The sequence below is a fragment of the Grampus griseus genome (genome assembly GCF_964374135.1).
Source record: "Grampus griseus genome assembly, chromosome: 2".
NCBI classification, from domain to species: Eukaryota; Metazoa; Chordata; class Mammalia; order Artiodactyla; family Delphinidae; genus Grampus; species Grampus griseus.
In genome coordinates, this window is record NC_139018.1 from 147,758,242 (window position 1) to 147,780,309 (window position 22,068).

The 22,068-nt window shown below is 51.1% G+C and overlaps 1 protein-coding gene across 8 annotated transcripts in view; it reads right to left on the reverse strand.

Moving 5' to 3' along the window:
* Positions 1-15,070: 15,070 nt before the first annotated feature.
* LARP4B (La ribonucleoprotein 4B) overlaps positions 15,071-22,068 on the reverse strand; it is a 92,080-nt gene continuing 85,082 nt past the window's right edge. For 7 of the 8 annotated variants that reach the window (XM_082647509.1, XM_082647505.1, XM_082647506.1 and 4 more), the window contains 3 exons: positions 19,869-19,987; positions 19,657-19,765; positions 15,071-18,557 (listed from right to left, as the gene is read on the reverse strand). In XM_082647509.1, coding sequence (XP_082503635.1) covers positions 18,285-18,557; positions 19,657-19,765; positions 19,869-19,987 — 501 coding nt within the window. In that variant the 3' untranslated portion in view covers positions 15,071-18,284. Of the gene's footprint in view, positions 18,558-19,656; positions 19,766-19,868; positions 19,988-22,068 lie in introns of those variants that run through there. The other variant, XR_014296309.1, reaches the window with a different exon arrangement.

Sequence of the window (22,068 nt, forward strand, 5' to 3'; positions counted from 1 at the left end):
GAACCAGGCTGTTTTCTTCCCCCAGAGCTAATGCGGGTGTTCAAAAAGCAGATAAAGCAATTATAACACTGCACCAAAGCAGTTATTTTTTAGTATTTCATTGCTGATCTCCTTTCTCCTTCTATATTATGTACTCAGCTGATTAGCTCTAATGAGCACCAGAAAGTAACTGGCAAAACATTAGAGGAATTCGTCACCCATAAATGGGGGAATGACGCTGTCTATGCTTGGAAGCGGTTGCGTTCAGGTGGCGCTCGTCCAGGAAATGCACCTGACGCTTCTGAGCGCACGACCCGGTTGAAACCGGATGGAATGTGCAGGCTCCTCATCCTGACAACCGATTGTTTCCCGTCAGCTCCTGCTTTCTCCCAATTATAGAAACCAGAACCCCTTCCAGCTCCGCGAGGACCTGCCGCTGCGGCACCTGCTCCCGGGCGTCCTTTCTGCTGTCAGCGTGGTCAGCCGAGGCTCCCGAGAGCGGCATTCCCAAGTGCACGGGTAGCTCCCAGCCCAGCCCCACGCCCAGCACACGGCTTCCCGTCCAGAGGAGGGCCGTGTCGTCACTGGTCCCCGCCCGCCCTCCGCCTGCACAAGCATCATTTCTGAGTCTCTCCAGAAGGAGGCAGGAGGGTCCCGGTGTGACAGAGCCGCTGGGGGAGTGGGGAGAAGGGGGGAGCCAGCGTGTGCTGCCAGGACGGCCGGCTATGCTGCGTCACAAGCACCCCGGACTGGGCCGCTCTCCCGCTGGCTCCCACGGGTGGCACTCCAGGGCAGCTGAGCTCACCTGTCTTACCTCCGAGGCTGCACGTGCACACATGGGCCAAGGAGGAGCCTGAGAATCAGGATACAGCTCTTAGACACCCCCCTTGGGGAAACGTCGCCCAGCTCCCTCATGCTGGTCAAAGGGCGCCGGGGCGGGGGTTCTCCCGGGGCTGACCTGGAAGGAGGGCGAGCGGCAGCCACCAGCCTGCCACGCGCACTTTGCGGAGCAGGGATGCCGCGGGTCCAGGCCTGGGGACAGCGTAGAAGGAGGATAGAGAGGAGACAGAAGTCAGGGTTTTCCCCACAGAGGACATGCAGAACATCGGGATAGGCTTTGAGTAATCGGGGACACTGTGGGCGCCTTTATAGCAAACGGGCAGTGGATCCTGACCAGGGCAGAGAGCTAATGCCCAGTTCAGAGACACCCATGGAGCCAGAGATGGGGGGACAGAGCTCCCAGCTCCATCCAGGGCCTCGGGGCATCGTGTGGTGTGGTTGAGGTCAGAGGTCGGAGGAACACAGAGGGTGGCACTTAAGAGCTTTCAATTCAAAGCACAGATTAGAATGATTCAATGTGAAAACTCAGTCCTCAGGCTCTTCCCTGTACAAACTGAGACAGAACATAATTACTTTTCACAGACGAAAAAGCGTGCAGGTGCCAAGGACCCCAGGTAGAGGGGGGACCCCTCCCTCCCTGCCCTCCAGCCCCCTCCCCAAAAGCCACCACAGGGCCAGTTTCTGCTGTCCTGCTCCATCTCCCGTGGTGTGGAAGGAAGGAGAGGCTTCCTTTTCTCCCAGCGAGCACAAGACCTTGCTGGGTGCAGAATGTTCTTGTCCACGCAGGCCCTCCGCCTGCACCTGCCTGGGCTGGTCTTTGGCCAGCTTCCATCTCCCTGAGCGACTGCACCGGGACCAGGACTGGGGTGGCTCCCCACATGACCTGCTGGATGGTGACACCCCCCCGCCACGTGCACTCTGAGGTCCCACGGGCTGCGTGCTGTCTGCAGTGGGGGACACGGCACAAAGGCACCGTCTTTAGGCTGGGGAGACAGTGGAACAGGAAGCAGCCCAGCCAGCACCGAGGTCTCAGAGTCCAGCCTCCAGAACTGTGAGAAATAAACATCTGTTGTTTAGGCCAGTGTCTGTGGTGTTTTGTTGCAGCAGCTGAGCTGCCTGAGACACTCTGGAGCCGTGAAGTGGATGCTGTGTAACAAACACCTCAACACAAGGAAGTGGCTGTGGCCTGGGTGAGTGTGGAGGCTGGAAGCTTGGGGAGCTCGTGAGGAGAAGCCCAGATGGCAAGAATAGACTGTTGGTGGAAATAATGGTGACTCAGGTGGGAGCTCAGGAGAGCAGAGGAGGGGGAGAGGTAGCGTCTGTCACTTAGGGAGCACGTGTCACCACGAGGGGGACGGGGACGAGGGAATGCTGGCGGGTGCAGTGGGGAGGCCGCATGGAGCCAGGGACGGCAGTCCTCGTCAGGAAGCAGCAGAGAGCTCCGCTGGGCCCCCCAGAGCTTCGTGGGAGGTGGACCCGCAGAGATGAGACTGGGCGTTTCCCCGGGTCGGGGAGGGGCAGACTCTTCTCCTGGTGGTGGTAAAACGTGAGGAGGCTGAACTGAAGGGAGTGCTCAGCAAAAAGGAATCAGAACTCGGAGATTTGGAAAATTCTCAACCTGTCTGCATTGCGAAAAATGAGAGTGTGTGTTGTGGAGGGAAGCCAGGGTGTGGCTGGACCGTCAGAGATTTTGAGTGTGAACCATGCCCCAGAGGGAGCCAGGATAGGAGCTGAGCGTGCCCCCCACCCGCCCCCGCCCAGCAGAGACCCTGACAGATTTAGCTCCAGGGGACAAAGACAGGACAAGATCAAGGCAGGCTCTCAGATTCTCCAGGACCAGACAGCCACAAACACGCTCCATCCTTCCAGAAGAGAGTGACCCCTGGCGGTTCAGGGACAGGTACCACAGGCCCAGAGTGTTGCACGGGGCGAGGCTGCCTCATCCTTGGTTTCACAGGCCAGGATGCCACTGCCCAGGGCTGAGGGGGCTGGTGTACCCCAGCAGCCTGGAGGGCAGAGCATTCTCCATTTCTGAGATCTGATGGAATTTCTTTGCTTCGCGTGGGACTTGCTTGGTACCTGTCTCCCTTCCTTCCTTCCTCTGATCTCTCCCTTCTTGATGGGAACATCTATTCTACGTCTGGCCCATCATCCTAATTCAAAAGCACACAGTTCACTGGGTTAAATATATTCACAGCTGGAGAGGAATCTTGCGTCTGGATGTAGGGTACCTGGAGTCTCACTCAGACCCGACATGGATGGTGTTTCTATGAGACTGTGGACTTTAGAGTTGGTGCTGGAACCAGTTAAGATTTGGGGGATGTTGGGATGGGGTGAACATATTTTGCATTTGAAAAGGACCTGAATTTGGCGGGGGGGCAGGATGGAAGAGGAAGGAACATTTCCAAGCTTATTTTACAAGGCCGGCATTACCCTGATACCAAAACCAAACAACAACATAACAAGAAAAGAAAATTACAGGCCAATATCCCAGATGAACATAGATGCAAAAATCCTCAATAAAATATTAGCAAACCAGACTTCCCTGGTGGCACAGTGGTTAAGAATCCACCTGCTAATGCAGGGGACGTGGGTTCAAGCCCTGGTCCAGGAAGATCCCACATGCTGTGGAGCAACTAAGCCCATGCGCCACAACTACTGAGCCCGCGTGCCACAACTACTGAAGCCCGCGCGCCTAGAGCCCGTGCTCTGCAACAAGAGAAGCCACCACAATGAGAAGCCCGTGCAATGCAACAAAGAGTAGCCCCCAATTGCCGCAACTAGAGAAAGCCCGCACACAGTAACAAAGACCCAAAGCAGCCTCTCTCTCTCTCTCTCTCTCTCTCTCTATATATATATATATATATACACACACACTAGCAAACCAAATTCAACAATACTTTAAAAGGATCATATACCATGATCAAGTGGGATTTATTCCTGGGATGCAAGGATGGCTCAACATCAACAAATCAATCAGTGATACACAATGAATGTGAAAATGAAGGATAAAAATCAATCATCATCATTTCAATAGATGCAGAAAGCATTTGACAAAGTTCAATATCCATTTATGATAAAAACTTCCAACAGAGTGGGTACAGAGGAAACATACCTCAACATAATAAAGACCATATATGACAAGCCCACAGCTAACATACTCAATGGTGAAAAGATGAAAGCCCTTCCTCTAAGATCAGGAACAGACAAGGGTGCCCACTCTTATCACTCCTATTCAAGATAGTATTGAAAGTCCCAGGCAGAATGATTAGACAAGAAAAAGACATGAAAGGCATCTAAATCAGAAAAGAAGTAAGACTGTCTCTATTTGCAGATGACATGATTTTATATTTAGAAAACCTTAAAGACTCCACCAGAAAAACTGTTAGAATTAATAACCAAATTCAGTAAAGTTTATACAAAATCAACATACAAAATCAGGAGTATACTATATACACTAATTAAAAAAAACTATCAGAATTAGAAATTAAGAAAACAATTCACTTACAATTGCATCAAAAAGACTAAATTACCTAGGAATAAATTTAATCAAGGTGAAAGACCCGTACACTGAAAACTATAAAACACGGATGAAAAAAATTGAAGATGACACAAATAAATGCAAAGATATTCCGTGTTCATGGATGGAAGAATTAATATTGTTAAAATGTCCGTACTATCCAAAGCAATCTACAGATTCAGTGCAATCCCTATTAAAATACCAATAGCATTTTTTACTAAAGTAGAACAAACAATCCTAAAATTTGTACGGAACCACCAGACCCCAGATATCCAAGGCCATCTTGAGAAAAAAGAACAAAGCTGGAGACATCATGCTCCCTGATATTACAAAGCTACAGTAATCAAAACAGTATAGTATTGGCATAAAAACAGACATACAGATCAATGAAACAGAATAGCCCAGAGGTAAACCACGCATACATGGCCAATTAATCTATGACAAAGGAGCCAAGAAAATACAATGGGGAACAGACAGTCTCTTCAGTAAATGGTGTTGGGAAAACTGGACAGCTACATGCAAAAGAATGAAACTTGACCACTTTCTTTTACCATAGACAAAAATCAACTCAAAATGTATGAAAGGGGCTTCCCTGGTGGCGCAGTGGTTGGGAGTCCGCCTGCCGATGCAGGGGATGCGGGTTCGTGCCCCAGTCTGGGAGGATCCCACATGCCGCGGAGCGGCTGGGCCGGTGAGCCATGGCCGCTGAGCCTGCGCGTCCGGAGCCCATGCTCCGCAGCGGGAGGGGCCCCAGCGGTGAGAGGCCCACGTACCGCAAAGAAAAAAAAAATGGATTAAAGACTTGAACATAGGATCTGAAACAATAAAACTCCTAGAAGAAAACATAAGTAGTAGGCGCCTTCACATCAGTCTTGATGATGATTTTATGGGTCTGACATCGAAAGTAAGACAAAATCAAACTAAAAAGCTTCTGCACAGAAAAGTAAGCCATCAATAAAATGAAACAGCAACCTACCGAATGGGGGAAAATATTTGCAAATCATATATCTGATAAGAGGTTAATGTCCAAAATATAAAGTAACTCATCCAACTCAATAGCAAAAAACCCCAAATAATCCAATTTAAAATTGAGCAAAGAATCTGAATAGACATTTTTCCAAAGAAGACACATAGATGGCCAACACGTCTAAGAAAAGATGCTCAACATCACTTAGCATTGGGTAAATGCAAATCAAAACCACAGTGAGACATCACCCCACGCCTGCTGGGATGGCCATCATCAAAAAGATAACAAATAACAAGGGCTAGTGAGGATGTGGAGGAAAGGGAAGCCTCATACACTGTTTGTGGGAATGTAAACTGGTGCAATTACTATGGGAAACAAAAAGTTAAAACAGAACTACCATATGATCCAGCAATCCCACTTCTGGGTATTTATCTGAGGAAAATGAAAACACTAACTCGAAAAGATATCTGCACCCCCATGTTCACTGCAGCATTAATTATAATAGCCAAGTTATGGAAGCAACATAAGTGGCCATTGATGGATAAATGGATAAAGAAATTGGGTGAATGGATAAAGATAATATTATTCAGCCATAAAAAAGAATGAAATCTTGCCAATTGAGACAACATGGATGGAACTTGAGGGCATTGTACTAAGTGAAATAAGTCAGTCAGAGAAAGACAAATACCATATGATCTCACTTATATGTGGAATCTCAAAACAAAACAAAACAAAACAAGCAAGCTCATAGATACAATGAACAGATTGGTGGTTGTAAGAGGCGGGGGTGAGGGGTGGGTGAAATGGGTGAAGGAGGTTAAAATAAAATAATTAAGTCCTGGGGATGTAACGTACAGCATGGTGACAATAGTTAACAATACTGTATTGTGTATTTGAAAGCTACTAAGAGAGTAAGTATTAGATATTCTAATCACAAAGATATAAAAGTTGAACCAATTTGAGGTGATGGATGTTGACGAGACACTGTGAGCATTTCACAATACACACATGTATCTAATCACTATGTCGTAAGCCTGACACTAATATAATGTTAACTGTCAATTACATCTCAATAATTTAAAAATCATTTAGTACCACCTCTTAGGAAATGTAAACCTCCGGGGAAACACCCGACGTTGGCCGTGGCATCGATATGAGTCAGCAAAGAGGCTGGAGACCAGAGGCCTCACGCTTCTCCCCGAGAGGCACGAAGCCTGTCCCCTTCTCACGCGGCACAAACACGACGCCAGCCCTCTTTACTCCCCATCGTTGGTATTCTCTGTTCTGGCTCTCGGGACCCTCCACCCACTTTTGGGGAGGTGTGATTTCGGGAACCTGGGCTGGGTCTCCTCCAGCTGCCCACGACCTAGGGCATCCTGTCCCCGAGGCCTGCCCACCGCAGGGGCAGAGTGCACAGCTGCCCTGGGGGCCATCTGAGAAGTCCCCACAAGAACCATTTGCCCAAAAATAGCTCCTTACCTGCCAGCATCGTCGCTTGGTGGGTGCTGGGAGCTGTGTTCCTGGATGCCCTTCTCTCTAGGCTCAGGCGTTATGCCCTGAGCAGTCGCCCTTTGGCCCGTGGGTCTGGCAACCCTGCAGGTTGCTGGGCCTGCCCACAGGTCCTACCCAGCAGGTCAGGGAACTTGCATTTCTACAGGTTCCAGGGGAGCCAGCCTGGGGACCTCACTTTGAGAAGGACGTGAGCATTTCACGGTAGGAAGAGAAAGATGAAGGGCTAGAGGCAGGCACGTCCATCCTGACCAGAGCCCTGAGCTCACCTGGTCAGTAGACAGGCACAGACCAAAGAGAAGGTGTGGAGACAGCCTCACCCATCTGGCCCCACTGAACCAATTAAATCAGACTCCGCAGGGTGGGGCGGAGCTTCAAAGTAGTCCCAGGTGCTTCTGAGAATGTTGAGCTGCTTGAAATCAGGTGATGCTGCTGAGGAGGGCGTTGGAATTCTGCAGGTGTGCATTTGTGTTCATCCCATGTGCACACGTGTGTGTGTGCAGGCTCCACAGCCGTCTCAGGCAAATTCGGTGGGGACACACCTACCGTGGGCAACACCTACCACGCTAAACAACAACAAACCTGGATTCCTGTGTTTGGTGGCGCCAGACCTCCGGGGTGAGGCCCAGGAGCCTGTGCTCCAGCAGGTGCTGGCTGACTCCACAAGGCTGGCTGGCTGTGGGCTGGCCTGAGCCTGGCCTCTGCAGCCCTACCCAGGGGGAGGAAACATGAGTGGTCCTCAAGCTGGCTGGGCAGGAACCTGTGGGCGGCCCTTGGAAGGCAGGTGTGGCCCATCCACACCCGGAATATGTATGAAAAAGTAAAAGTATGTTTTCCATATTTGAAACTCCATTTTAAAAGTCTAAAAACCTCTCTGTTTCTTTTCATGGTGACTGTTGAGGGAGCCGCACCAAAGCCTGGCCTCCAGGCCGCTCTGTTGAGCGGGGTCTCTGCACAGTGGCAGCCTGTGTTTTCACGGATTTCTGGTGCGTCAACACACTCCAGAGAAACACACAAATGGGATGCGATGGGGCTGGGATGGGAGGAGATGGTGGGACCCAGATGTTCAGAAACTGAGCTAAAACTGGTTTCTCTTTGGTGTTTCTGCTTGGCCTCACTGGCTCTCATTTGGCTCCACTTTCATTCCCTCAAAGTGGATGAGTCTGAGGGAAAACTGGGGAAAGCCACATTATTCAGACCTTAAACAGTGTTGTTGAATATTTTTAATATTCAAATCCCTGAGCTGGGCTGAGGGGGAGGCTCCTGAGGGATACAGGAGAGGGCTGCGGGCAGGCTGCTCACGGCAGGGCGGTGTCCGCAGCTGTGTGTGTGCACAGTTTAATCCATCAGTCTCTGGGGACATGTCCATTCTTCAGGGGGCTTATTTGATTCTGTAAAATGGGCAGGGGTGGCCACTTATGTTCAGTTCAAAGACAGATTCATAAGGGCTCAGCGAGATTACATTTGTCCCAAGTGTCAAAATGGGCGACAGGAAGTAGTGGGGCTAGGCTTTGAATCAGCTCTAACAGTCGAAGGAAAATATGTAGTAGTTGTAGTTTTGTGTGCTATTGACGAACAATAAGAAACTGGAAAAATACCATTTACAATAGCATCGAAATAGGAAATATAGAGACAGAAACTTAACGAGAGACGTACAGGACCTGTGCATCATAGTTACAAAGCATCGCGGAGGGAAGTCAAGAAGAATTCAGTAAAGGGTCAGGAGACCTGACATGGTTGAGATTGACAGCTCCAACAGAATCCCAATCAAAATCCCAGCAGGGCTTTCTGTAGAAAGTGACAAGCTGGTCCTAAAATTTACATGGAGATACAAAGAGCCTCAAATAGCCGAAATAACCTTGGAAATGAAGGATGCCGTTGGAGGACGAACACTACCTGATTCCAAGATGTGTTTCAAAGCTATGGTAAACGAGAGGGCGTGAAGATGGAAATATGGACCCACGGGACGCAAACGGTCCATAACAGATCCAAACAGACCCCAACAGCAGACTTTCAACAAAGGTGCCAAAGAAACCCCAAAAAAGATGTTTTTAAGAACTGATGCTGGGTCCACAGGAGTACCCACTGCATACTCACACCTTATGCAAAAAGTAAAAACAGTGGGTCACAGACCTAACACTGTAGAACTTTCAGGAAAAACATGGAGGAAATCTTTGTGATCTTGGGTTTGGCAAAGTTCTACTCTTAGAGACCCAGGATTCAAAAGGCAGATGACAGCCGGAGAAGTATTCGCAGTGGGTCCATCCAGCAGAGGGTCGGAACCCAGAACACAGACAGACTCAGGGTCCACAGGAGCGAAGGCTGCAGCTCAGGCCTGGGGCTTGCGGTTGTCAACGCCTCTCCCACCCCCATCTGGTGGGGGCCTCTGGTGTCAAGGCCTACAGGGGCTGCTCCCAGCCCTTCCTCCAGGTGACGACACAGCAGGAAGACCCCGTCTGTGAACCAGGAAGAGGGTCCTCACCAGACACTGAATCCGCCGGCACCTTGATCTTGGACGTCCAGCCTCCAGAACCGGAAGAAATAAATGTTCACATCCACTCCACACACAAACACACAAAAAACAACACGGGGGGGCTCACGTGGCACTTCCACTGGGGCTCTGAGCTGGGCCTATGGAGCTGGCGAAAAGCCTGGTCAGGGTCTGTAGAAAAGGCCGAGAGAAGCCGCCTCCCCCTGCCTCCTTCACACACACTCTCACCAACACATACCCACATACTCCCGGGGCGCAGCCGCGGAGGCGCGAGCACTGCTCCGAGGTGTCCATCCTGGGGGGCGCGGACAGAGGCGCCCAGATCCTGCTCAGGTGCCCCGTCTGCACAAGTGCCCCCACCCCGACCCTGACTCCGGTCTAGGGGCTCTGACCCGAAAGGGGCTTCAAAGGTGCCCTTTGTGTCGAGCCGCGAGCGCCCAGCCAGCCGGGCGGAGCCCATTTTGTTTCAGGACCTCGGGTGCCGCCGCAGACAAGGGGCCCAGGGGGAGGAAGGAGGCGACCCGTGCGCGACACTCACGGCACCGGGATCCCCGCTCCTCTCGGGGAGGACTCGCCCCTCCCCCCCACGCCTCCGCCCCCCACACACCGCATGACTCCTCCAGACGCCGACACCGCCTCCGGGAGGCGAGGGCACCTGCGGGCCCCGCCCCAGTCTCTCCCCCACGCCTCCGCACCTGCGCCGCAGCACTATCCGGACCCGCCGAGAGGCCCCCGCCGACACGCGCGGCGCGGGCTGGGTCCGCAGAGGCTAGCGCCCCGGCTGGTCCACCTTCCAGGGGCGACCCCGCAGGCTGGTGTCCGGCCCAAGGAGGTCCCAAGAGGTCAGGTCTCCGGGTCCCAGGACTGTGACCTCGGCTCCTGTGCGCAGAGGCCAAGAGCGCCCCCAAAGCTCGTGGCCGCGGCGGGGCTCCCCCTCCTCCCTCTGCCCAGGATGCTCTGGACGCGCGACTGAAGCGCCCACAAGATTCCTTACGGGAGACTTGGCGGGGGTGTGTCTGGGGGTCCCCGCGGGGCGCGTTCCCACCGCGGTCACCCCTGCAATCTCCGAAACTCCGACCCCGTCCCAGGTCTGCGGGCTCCGCAGTACAGGACCAAAAAGCAAAAAAAGAGTAAAAATCTGAAATGTAAGCATTGAGGGTTTCACAGAAATGCGAACCGCAGCTGTGCCGGCGAGCGGGCAGTTAGAGGGAGAGGTCTGGGGGGCCCCGTGGGTGACAGTGATTGGGACAAAGCAGGTCTTCTTACGTGGCTGCTGAGTCAACACGTGAGTGGGTTTGTGATCCATCCCTCCAGGGCCCGGCGGTGCTCCCGGCCCTGGGGAGACAGAGGTGTAGACGCGGACAAGGTCTGAAGAATTGGCGCCAAAGACGGGAATAGGAATAAAATAAGAGGGACCAGATAAGAGGGGGCCCCGGGTGGGGGTATCGGAGAGGGTGCTCAGCATATGCCCTGCGAGGGGTCAAGATCTGAACTGAAGCTCGGGAAAAACGAGGAAGAGATTCCCAGCGCAGGAGATGCTGAGTGCGAGCCGGGTGTGCGGAGTGTCTGGTGTGCTCAGGTGGGGTGGACAGCGCCTGGAGAGGGGCCTGGAGGCCACACTGGTGCTCGGGCTTTATTCGGCCTCCCGAGGAACAATCACGGGGTTCTGAGCCAGGGAACCACGAAAGGCTCCAGAGCTGGGCATGGGGGACCAGAGGAGGCCCCCTACAAGGCCCTGGTAAGAGAGAACTGTGGCTGGACAGGGCGCGCGAGGGCTGGGGAGCACGTGGAGGCAGGGCTGGCAGCATCGTTGATGGGTTAGATCTGGGAGAGAGAAAATGGGGGACGGAGCGTGGCTCACCTTTCTGACTGGAGTAACTGGGTGGATGGTGGTACCAGTTGAGATGGTGTTTTGTGGAGGTAACAAGGGCCCTATTTTGGACCTACTTTGGGCATATCAAGTCTGAGATGTTGACTGAATTCGGATATTGACTCCCCGCCACAAGCCTGGAGTCTGAGGGGCAGTGGGGTTGGGGTACATTCCAGGGTCAACAGTGGGTGCAGCTGGCTGCCACTCCGTCTTTCCTAACAGAGTTTGGGTGTGTCCAGGGCCCCACCCCAGAGCCCCAAGGGTGACCTAACTGGTCTGGAAGCCCATTTCCCTTGATAGTCACTGGGTCAAGAATAGTAATGGGTCCCAGCTCTGGCTGAGACGTGAAATTTACTGGCAGCTTTGACATTATTCCTAAAGGCCACACATCCCCCCAGATGCTAATGGGTCTGCCCACAGCATTCTTGCTCTCTGTCCAAGGAAGACACTGACCCCGATGTGGCAGAAGAGGGTGATGTCAAGGATACGGGTCCTCCAGGCTCCGCTACCCCTCGTGCATCGTCCTCCCGTCAGCTCCCTCATCACGTCCTCAGCCCAGAGCACCCAGAGGCAGAGGAGGAATTTCAGGTTATCACAGGAGTTCCTAGGGTCTCACTCACCTGCACTTGGTCACACGTCCACCCTAAGCCAATCTCCATGGCCAGGGGTGTGGTATGCCCTCTCTCGTTTAGCCAACAGGGGGACATGCCAGTACCCAGACTTGGGAATCATACCACCCAAGCCTCTGAGAACGGAGGAGGGACAGTTTCTCAAACTCCTGGGCCCTGGCTGCGCAGGGCATGCGTTCAGGTGCAGGGGGTGGCACTTTCAATGTTCGCTGTGTCTTCATAACAACCAGAGGAGGTAGGCACTGTGCGAGTCCCACTAAAAAATAAAGGTCCAGGCTTAGCAACACTACATAACTCGCTCAAGTTATCTGTAAGGAGAGGATTCCCTGGAGGAGAGACTGACCTCCTGCAGAGCCCACTCTGGCAAACACATCTTCAGGCATAGAATGTCTTTTTTAAAATAATTCCTGATCTGGGAGTTAAGAATCAGCAAATTATAACTCCCAGGAACGCAAGAAAGAAAGAAACAGAGGGAGCAAGTGGAAAATAAACAAACTGGCCGGCGTAGGCCAGTCAATAGTTACTTTACGTGTAAATGGTCTGCACACACTAGTGAGCAGAGAGAGATTGGCCGAGTGGATTGAAGAACAAGACCCAACTATATGCTGCTTACAAGGGACTCGCTCTAAATATGACGGCAGAGGCAGGTTGAAAGTAAAGATGCGAAAAGGTGCATCTCCAAACATAAAGGAAAAGAAAAGCAGGAATGGGTATATTAATGTCAGATACAGGAGAACTTGAGGGCAAAGACAGTTACTGGGGACCAAGAGGGAGATTACTGACATTAAAGGATACACCCCCAAGAAGACACAGCCATCCTAAGAGTGCAGGCACCCAACACAGCTTCAAAATACATGAAGCAAAACCTGAGGGGAATGAGAAACAGTGAAACACAGGAAGACAAATCTGTCACTTTCGTTAGGGATGTGACTGAGAGAACCAGGCAGAATGTCAGCCGGGGTATGGACTTGACGGCACCTCACCCCCCAGGATTGGGCCCACGTTACACACTCAAGCAAGCTCTGCATCTGGTGCATGTTCTTTTCAAGCACCCGTGGAACAGTCACCAGGGTGACCACATCCAGGGTCACAGACAAGCCCTAACACGTAAGTGGACTGATCACACAGCGCGTGTTGTCTGACCACAGTGGACCCTGGTCTCGCAGGGGATCCAGCCCATGGCTGCGTCCCTGCCCCATGGCTCCCCTGCCATGACAGCCCTTCCCCTGGTCGGTACCAGACGGCCTCCTCCGTAACACCATCCTGAACCTAGTGGGTCCTGCTGACCATCCTTTCCCTCAGCTTCAGTGGGACCCACAGATGGCATAGCCCCGACATGGAAGACACGGACCAGGCCCACTGAGCTGGGCACCCACGCTGGCCACGCTCCATGGCGCTCGAGCTCTGAGAACTGTGGGAAGTCTTGTTAAGACCCCCAAACCTTCCTGCAGTACCGTCTTTCTCATATCTCCCCCACCCACCACCCATGGTGAACTGGGAACACAGTATGTAAAGGGGAAGAGCCCCCCACACCTCAATCTAGATGGCCCAGCACTTCATCCGGATCAGGAAGCGCTAGTGGCCCGCCAGGCCCAGCTGCCTCGGTGCTGGGGGTGCTCCTCTGACTGCTGGTTTTACCCAGTGATTTAGATAAACAGAGGGCTTTAACGTTAGTAAAAAAAAACATGCACATGCCAAGGAACGGAATGCAACGACTGCAACTTCTTGGTGGAGGGGGAGGTGCAAACATCTGGGGTCCTTCGGGGTTCAGCTCTGTGCCACTCCACGGCCACAACAGAACACGCCTCGGCTGGCCCGCGGACGACACACATGGCCACGAGCTGTGTGTCCCTGGCCAGGCCCAGAGCGGCTGACGCGCACCTGGGAGCAAGAGGGGTCGAGGGCTGGCAGAGCTGCCAAGCTGGGCGTACATCTGCCAGTCCCGATGTATGACTTGTCATTTCAAGCCACTGAGTTTGCGAAGAGTTATCTGGAAAAGGCAAATCAACACATCACCCCATTTCTCCCCCAATTTCCTATGCCAGGGCTGTGCATGAAGAACATAGTCAGCAGATACTTCATCAACTTTACAGGTATTTATTGAGCTTCTACTATGTTGCAGACAGTGTACTGAGACCAAGGGGATACAAGGGTGACAGAGACGGGCTTGATTCCCACCTTCAGGGAGCACATCGAATTATTTTTGCGATGAGTCCTACGAAGGAAATTCCTAGGAAGGCAGAATGGTGGGTGAGTGGAATTCCACGGTGTCCGCAGAGAAATGAGCCCAGAGGCACAGACTAGAGAGGCTAGAAAAAGCTGCCTGTGCAGGTGGGAGGGAACACCAAGTAACAAGAGTGGCACACGGATCAGTGGAGGAGTAATGAGCTACTCAATAGGCAAGTTTCCACATGGCAAAAAGTAAAACTGGGTTCTCACCTCAGACTACACACACAACACACACACACACACACACATCAATCAATTCCACATGGGCTGAAGACACGTGTATTCATCAAGGGAGATTGTCTTCATGGCTCTGGAGTAGGGAGACTTCATAAACAAGACCAAGACACTCAACCATAAAGGAGAAGATGGGTCAATTTTACTACATAATTAAAAACTGTAAGATAAAAGCTACTCTAAATAGAGTTTAGACAGCTGGTAGGGATTGAGAGGAAATATCTGCAACACGTAACAAAGAATGAACAGCCAGAGACAAAGAAGCCCACATCAACAAGGGAAGGATAACCAAGTAGAAACACGGGGGAGGGGGTGCGCAGGTCAGTCACCAGCTGGCAGACCAGCCATCACACGTAACACATGCTGGAGGCCCAACCACCGCTGCTGGCGTCACCCTGATTTAGGGTGAAGTCCATCACCGTTTCTGAGGCTCACTTAGGATCTGAACACGATGGCCCCACCTCCACCCCAGGTGACTTTATGGGGATGTCTCCTGAGACGTTGCCATTTAACACGAGAAACAAGAGCCCGACACAGGGATACTTATTTCTGTGGTAAACCTCAAATTTAACAAAATGTGCCCTCACGAACACTGGCTTGAGGGCCAACCCTGGAGGCCCACAACTGAGCTGCTGGGCATGGTGCCCCTGCTGCGACGACTCGGGCTACGATCCGAACATGGGTGGACGGAACCCGCATTTCATTCTCACGACACAGATGGGTTCAAACAAAATACTATTTTTTAAAAAGGTGCATTCTTGAAGAAAATTTTAATTAAAAAAAAATGAAAAGAAAACCCAAACAGTGCCTAAATCTTTATTTTTCATAACCTACATTTTTTCAAATTAGACAGTTTTACACTGAATGACACAAAGGAAACTTAAATTACCAATAGTTTACACATAAGCTTGATTCCAGTCTTAATGAAAAGAAATAGAACAGAAACAAAAGCCCTGGCGAGGCGTCCGCGTCACTGCCCTCCTGCGAGCTGGTGCCGTGGCCGCTCCTTCAGGCCGATTGTCCGCCGCTCCCCGCGGACGCAGATGCAGACACGGGTTGTACCTGCCCCCGAGGCCCGCGAGGCCCCAGACTGGCCTCCACACGGCACCGTGGTGGCCCTGACCACGTGGCAACTTGACAGGTTTCTTGCCACCACTAGTGACAACCAGTGATGCAGTTACAAGAGGGCCTGATCAGAAACATGATGACACGGACTCTTAAAAATCAACGACTCTTCTTGAATTCATGTCTGGTGAAACGGGGCTGGGTTCTCATTCTTATCTCTCCAAATGACAAGTATCATCACACAATTGTCCAAGTTAAAATGCCATTTGTGATGCTGTGTCTCTGACTCTGTACCTTGAGGTACTGCCAGGGGAAAGGAAAGAGTTATATTTTACACGGACGAAGCCAGACACCAGCTGTGCATGGCGGGGCTGCCCGTGGGCTGGCGCCACAGCTTCCCACTGTGCACCCCCTGTGCTTTTCTGTGAGTGGAAAACCTCAGGAATATCAGAAAGGTGGAGGTTGGGGGACATTATATAGCTCTTTGGCATATCGCCCTTGCTTAATTAAAAAAAATGCTATAAAAATCACATCAGAGTGAAGTCTTAACTCGGCTGAGGGAGCATAGCCCTCATGTGCCCGGCCGGCCATGCCACCTGGCTGGGCCCGGCTGCTGTCACGGTCACCTTCATCCCAGCTGCACGCACAGCTCCACCCTGGTCACACAAAGGGCGGACAGCACAGCTGGCCCCCCACACCTGCCTCCAGGGAAAGGATCTGCCACTATTAAAAACCAGTGTCTGGGCTGCACAGGGTTTAGGATTCGGGGATGGTGCTGACAGCATCGCTCCCTCCTCCAGCAGAGACCGCCATGTCATGGGATCCCGGGGGCTCAGAGCTGGCCTTTCCAGCTCTTTCTACAGTACTCATTAGTTTGGGTGTAAGAGGTCAATTATTTCTGATTTTTTCAGTCAGCAATTTCAAAACTACAAAGAAATTAATTCCCCTGTTCCTTTTAACAGGCATTTGCAAATAGGAGCGCTGTGTGGGTGTCTAGGTATTTGAATAAAGACGCTGCTCTGAAGGAGATGGGCTTGTTTTCCTCTGGCAGGCAGATCATGCCTATTAGCTATTTGTAATTTTAAGTAGATTATTTTTTACTTTCACTTGAAGACCCTGCCAGTTTCCACTTTCCAGATTATACCTCAAAAACCCTTTCAACATTAGCTGTGATTAGTACATACTTACATATGTTTAAGAAGAGCATGAAAATATTCGAACATTTTAGTAAAACTTTCCATCTCCCTTTCACAGCAGCAAAGAGGCAGAATCAGTTCAGCACACCAGTATAAGAGAAAAAGAAAAAACCTCAACAAATTAAAATAATATTCAAACCACAACACTGAGTTTATCTACATCCAGGTCAATAGCAACATTTATAATATATCAATTTTTATCAGCTTTTTCTCTTTAGGGTACCTTTTTAATATGTTCTGATTATTTACAACTGTACAAGCAAAGCACACACGCCCAAGTGCACATATTTAATACAGTATCGACTATTTGCATTTACAGGATTTTTCAACAGTCTGAAAAAAGATCAACTGTGTAAGATCTTCCAGGTAAATTACAAACATGACTGCTCGCTCTTCCTACAGTGCTTACCCAGTAACACCGTGACAGCAGACCCCACTCACGCCAACACAGGCCGGTCTCAGGAACTCTAAGCTGTCATATACAAAAGTTAAGGCAAAGTCATTTTCAAGTTTAAATAAAATTCAAGTCTTTAAATATTGGATGGAAATAATCTCTTTTTTAAAAAGAAAAAACCTTAGTCTTGTTAAATAACATTTTGTGGAATAAACTGTATGGTTACATTTAGCAGGAAATATTCTTATTTTAATGTCTGCTGCTTAGAATACTTAAAGAAAAAATTTAGGCATTTTAAAACAAAATAATTTATGTTTATTATCAACTGCTAGCTTTAGTGCATGCGTGTTCTTGGAGAGCAGCACTTAGAGAAGGGATCACAGACCCTGTCTTGGAGGTAAAGAGAGAGGAACTTGGATCCTCCAACACTAGAGGGCACCACAAACACCTTCTCCCACGATCTGTGTGCCATGTGCAGAGGTTCGGAAAGGCACCCCAGGAGGGGTAAGGTGGGGCAGACTGGGGCAGACGAGGGAGCCGGGCTCCATGTCCTCCCCACCTGCTCTCGGGAGCAAAACATCAGGGTACAATTTCGTGGTAACATGACAGTGGGCAACAAAGTTTATGTTCCATTTAAGTTCTATTCACAATGTGCTTTGAGTTTATCTTACATAACAGCCACTTGAGACTGGAGTGAGGAGCTGGTTACTTGCTGGCAGGACATCAGGACTCTCGGTGCTCTGCAGGGTTACTCTGCCCAGTGGACCAAAAATGGGCTCTACTTAAAAAATGCTAGAACCACTTGTTAGGCTTCTGAATGAAAGGACAACTCCCAGGCCAGCGTGTGGCGCCATTGGACCCCGTCCCTTCCCCAGGATACACTCACAGCATCGCCTCATGCCCTCAATTCCACGGTCCTCAGCCTCACCCGGCAGTCTGGACATCTCAGAGATACACACTTGCTAACCAGTTATTTTAAAAAATGAAGTAGCATAGTTCCGCTTAATTTAGAAAAACTCACTATATATATATATAGCTTGCATTCATAGCCACATGGAGGCTTAATAAAAAATATCAATTTGTTAGGATAAATGCATTTTCTATCCTGAAAAAAATCAGACTTATGCATCACCTCCAGTTAAGCACCAACCTAAAATAAGGTTTATATTAATTAAATCCTGAAAAATAGATTTTTTTCAAGAGGGGGGAAATCCGACTCATAGAAGAAAAATAACTTGCAGGCACCTTGTAGGCCTCATCTACACTGCAAGCTCCTAACCAGCGGCTCACTCACATCCCGAGCAGGACAGTGCTTAGTTGTGGCGACCTCAGCTCCTTGAAGCCCTCCCAGACCTCGGCGCTCACTGAGGGGACCTGGGTGGGGGGCTCTGTTCTCTGTGCAGACGCCGCCCCGAGGCTGGGGGAGAGGGCCGGCGGCCTGGCGGTCTCCTCTGGTCTTTGGGTGGTCCTGGGCTGGACTTGGGGGCAGAGGGCTCTCTCTCGGCGAGCTTCTTTTCTTCCTTCCCACAACCAACAGTGTTTGGCTTTTGTTCTTTCTGGGGCTGCAACGGGGAAGATGGTGGCTCTCTATTCGTCCTCTGACAAATCTCTGCGTAGCTGGGTTTTCGCAATTCCTGGGAAACAGACACAGCTCTGGGATTATATGACAACATGCGAAAATAAGGTTCACTTGAGGTAGACGTAAAAAAAGGTTTCAACTGTAACCACATTCAAAATTATTTTAAATAAAGAATTCCTACATTTTAACAACTGAGGTTCCCCTGCAGCACAACTTTCCCTCCAAGATACTCTAGAAATATATTGTAAAAATGGTTAAAACTAGAAAAGGCATGGAGATGAAAAGTGCCGACTGAACTCTTTCCAGCCTCTGGCCTGTAATCACTTCTGAGCCACATACGAGCCTGAAAGGCGGCAGACAGCAGACACCCTAGAAAAACACAGAAGCAGCATCTGCTCTCCCTGCCAGACAATCTGCCTCGGCACAGAGCAGGTCTCCTGGACCCAGGAAGAGGTCCGGCTGTCACTTATGGGTGACCTTCAACAGCTGTCTCTGCAAAGCATTTGTACACACTGCAAACTACAGAGGGCTGGAGGTGTGGTTGCAGGAAAGTCAGAGGTAACAACAACAAAAAAGTAGGGTTTTCAGGTAAGTGGAAGCATGAAGGCTAAATGACAGATGAGAACATTTAGAAGTCTGTCACCTCCATCAACCATTTGTAACTTAAAAATAATTAAAAAAAAATAATTTTAACCTATAAAAAAGTTTTCTTTAAAGATTCAACCTAGCAGACAATAAAGGGTTTAACTCCCAAATCTAAACGATAAAGGCCCACCCAAGATCAAACTAGGGACAACACAAATCAGAATTTAAAAAGCTGGACTGAGCACCCAGGGGAGGAGAGAGGAAGAGGAGCTGGCGCTAGGCCTGTGTGGACCCGGGCGGGGTGGGAGGTGGGCGTCCCTCTGATCCGCCCTTGGACCACCCTAAGTCCTAGGGGCATAGGAACTGGAAGCTGTGGCTCCTCGGGCGACAGCCTCACTCTACTGACCCTGAACAAGATGACCCACGGCTGCAGGGACAACGAACAGCCAGATCGGTTAGTTACAATCATTAGCAAATGCCCAGGGTACCCTGCACAGAAAGCGAGCTCAGTGTGCACACAGGCGGCCACCGCTCCAGGGAGCCCCTCCACATCCTTGCCCCCGACATACCGAGACGGCGCCGTCCACCTGCACCGATTTACTTGCAGTCGTGCTCAGGGTGGGAGGAGGTCTGTCCACACTTGGGGTTTCCTTCTGCTTCTCCACCACCTTGGGATCCCTGGAAAGACGCCACCAGGCAGACACGTGAACATCCGGGCCCCACGGGCAGCCCCACAGTGAGCACAGCACGGGGCACGGGCATCAGGTGCAGGTGGACTTACTCGGGCGGGTGGGCAGGGGAGGGGGCACGCTCGCAGGCTGTGGACACGGCACAGGGCACTGAGGGCTCTCGGGGGGGCACCGCGGGGAGAGTGTTCGTGCTTGCGTCTGCGTTCAGGCTCTGAAACCATCAAAAACAGTTTATCACTGCACAGAAGCACGTCCGTCAGATCTTTCTCAATGATCTTAAACACACAACAATGGTACCGGCTTCGCCGTCCTCCCGGGAGCACGGGTGGGCCAGCCCGGAGTACAACTGGACACACTGTGGCCAGGAAGCAGCCCCCGGTCTCCCCTTCCTCTTGGCAGACGTCTCACCGATCTGAGGCCTCCCTCTGTGCATGAGCACGATTGCCTGCAAGCCTGCTTTCCTACCTGAACAGGTACTGAAACCTCCACCCATCTGACACCCCAGTGCCCAGCACCGCCTGGCACGTGATCTGTGAATGTAGAGTCCCCAGCACAATCCAGTACGGCTCACCCGTTTTTACAGGGAAAACCAACAAGGTTACAGCTCCATCCCAATAAACCTGAGTGCCTTGAGGGGTGCAGGTGCTGACATCAGTTCCCACCTGAAAGCAGTGTGTTAACTCTCCTGATTTAACAGGGAACGAAACTGAGGCTTAGTCTGTTTAAGGCAAACACCTGGAGAATGCCAGCCCCATGAGCAGTAACCACTCACACATGTAGCCTTCTGTTAATTAACAAAAAAAAAAGGCAGCAGAGCAAATAAAGAACTGGAAGGGAGACTAACTGCAAACAAGCGTTTTCTCAAAATCTCACTTTTCAAAGCAGATAAAAAGTTCAGAAGTGAGAGGTTCTGGAGGGAGTGAGATGGAGGGAATAGCACTGCCCCCCACCATGGGGCGAGGGTGGTGGTGATGGAGACATGGGGCCCCTGAGAACCACCACCTCTCACGATTTTGTGCTCAAGGCTGGTGGAAACACAGGCATGGAAAACGCCTCCTTCTTGTAAAAGCTCCCTCAAGTCCAGAGCACGCCCGAGACCTCCCCCCTCCCGTCGGAGGCCTCCCAGGGCCCCGCAGAGCCGCCGAGCACTTCACCAAGAAGCAGGGACACAGTCTCTTCCACCTAGAATTGGGCTCAGGCTTCTTAAAAGTAGCAATTCTCGGGCTTCCCTGGTGGCGCAGTGGTTGAGAGTCCGGCTGCCGATGCAGGGGACACGGGTTCGTGCCCCAGTCCGGGAAGCTCCCACATGCCGCGGAGCGCCTGGGCCCGTGTGAGCCACGGCCGCTGAGCCTGCGCGTCCGGAGCCTGTGCTCCTCAACGGGAGAGGCCACAACGGTGAGAGGCCCGCATACCGCAAAAAAAAAAAAAAAAAAAAAAAGAGGAGCAATTCTCTCTTCAAAATAAATTTTACACAAACTCACAATGTAAAAACAGTAAAAATTAAAAAAAAAACCAACAACAAAATACTGTTTTTGAAATGGGGTGGAGGCCTGCTTGTTCTCTTCCCCTGCCCATCCCCAAGGGGAGTAAGGTCAGGGTGAAGCCAGGACTCAGGGTCTCTAACATCATTCCATGGGGCACTGATAACTCAGAATTTAAGACTGACAATAACGCACAAGACATGTCACATTTAATAAGTGCTTCTCTCTCCAAAATACAGGGTCTTGGAATCCTCTCAACCTTGAAGGCTAAAAATGGGAGCAGTAACCACACACTAGTATGAAGACAACTAAAGACCTGGCTTTATAAATCCCACCATGACCCCGCCTGGTACTGAGAGGCGACCCCACCCCTGTGGGGGCTCTGCAGGTGTAGACGGTCTGGACACGGTCTGCAGGGCAGTGCCTTCCCCAACCCAGAGGCCAGGGGTTCTGACTCCTTAGGTCTTCGGACAGTACAGGGTGCTGGTGGGTGGGTTCCCACTGGAGAAAGACATGGTGGGTGGCTGTGGTGGAGCGCCAGGCTGAGAACTCAGCAGGCGCTGGATGAGGCATTCTGGCCACCTCTGCCCTGGTCTGCTTGTCGACTGCAGCAGGGCCACGGGGAGCCCCCGGGCTCTTGCAGCACTTGCTGATTCCCGGGATGTAATCGCTGCAGAGGCATGAATACCACAGAGCTCGCCGACAGCCACCCGTATTACAGTAAAGTTGCCCTGGGCTTCTGGTTATTCATGTAGATTATTAAAAACGTGTTACTTCTGGTATAATTCAGATTTTTCTTTTTTATTCTGCT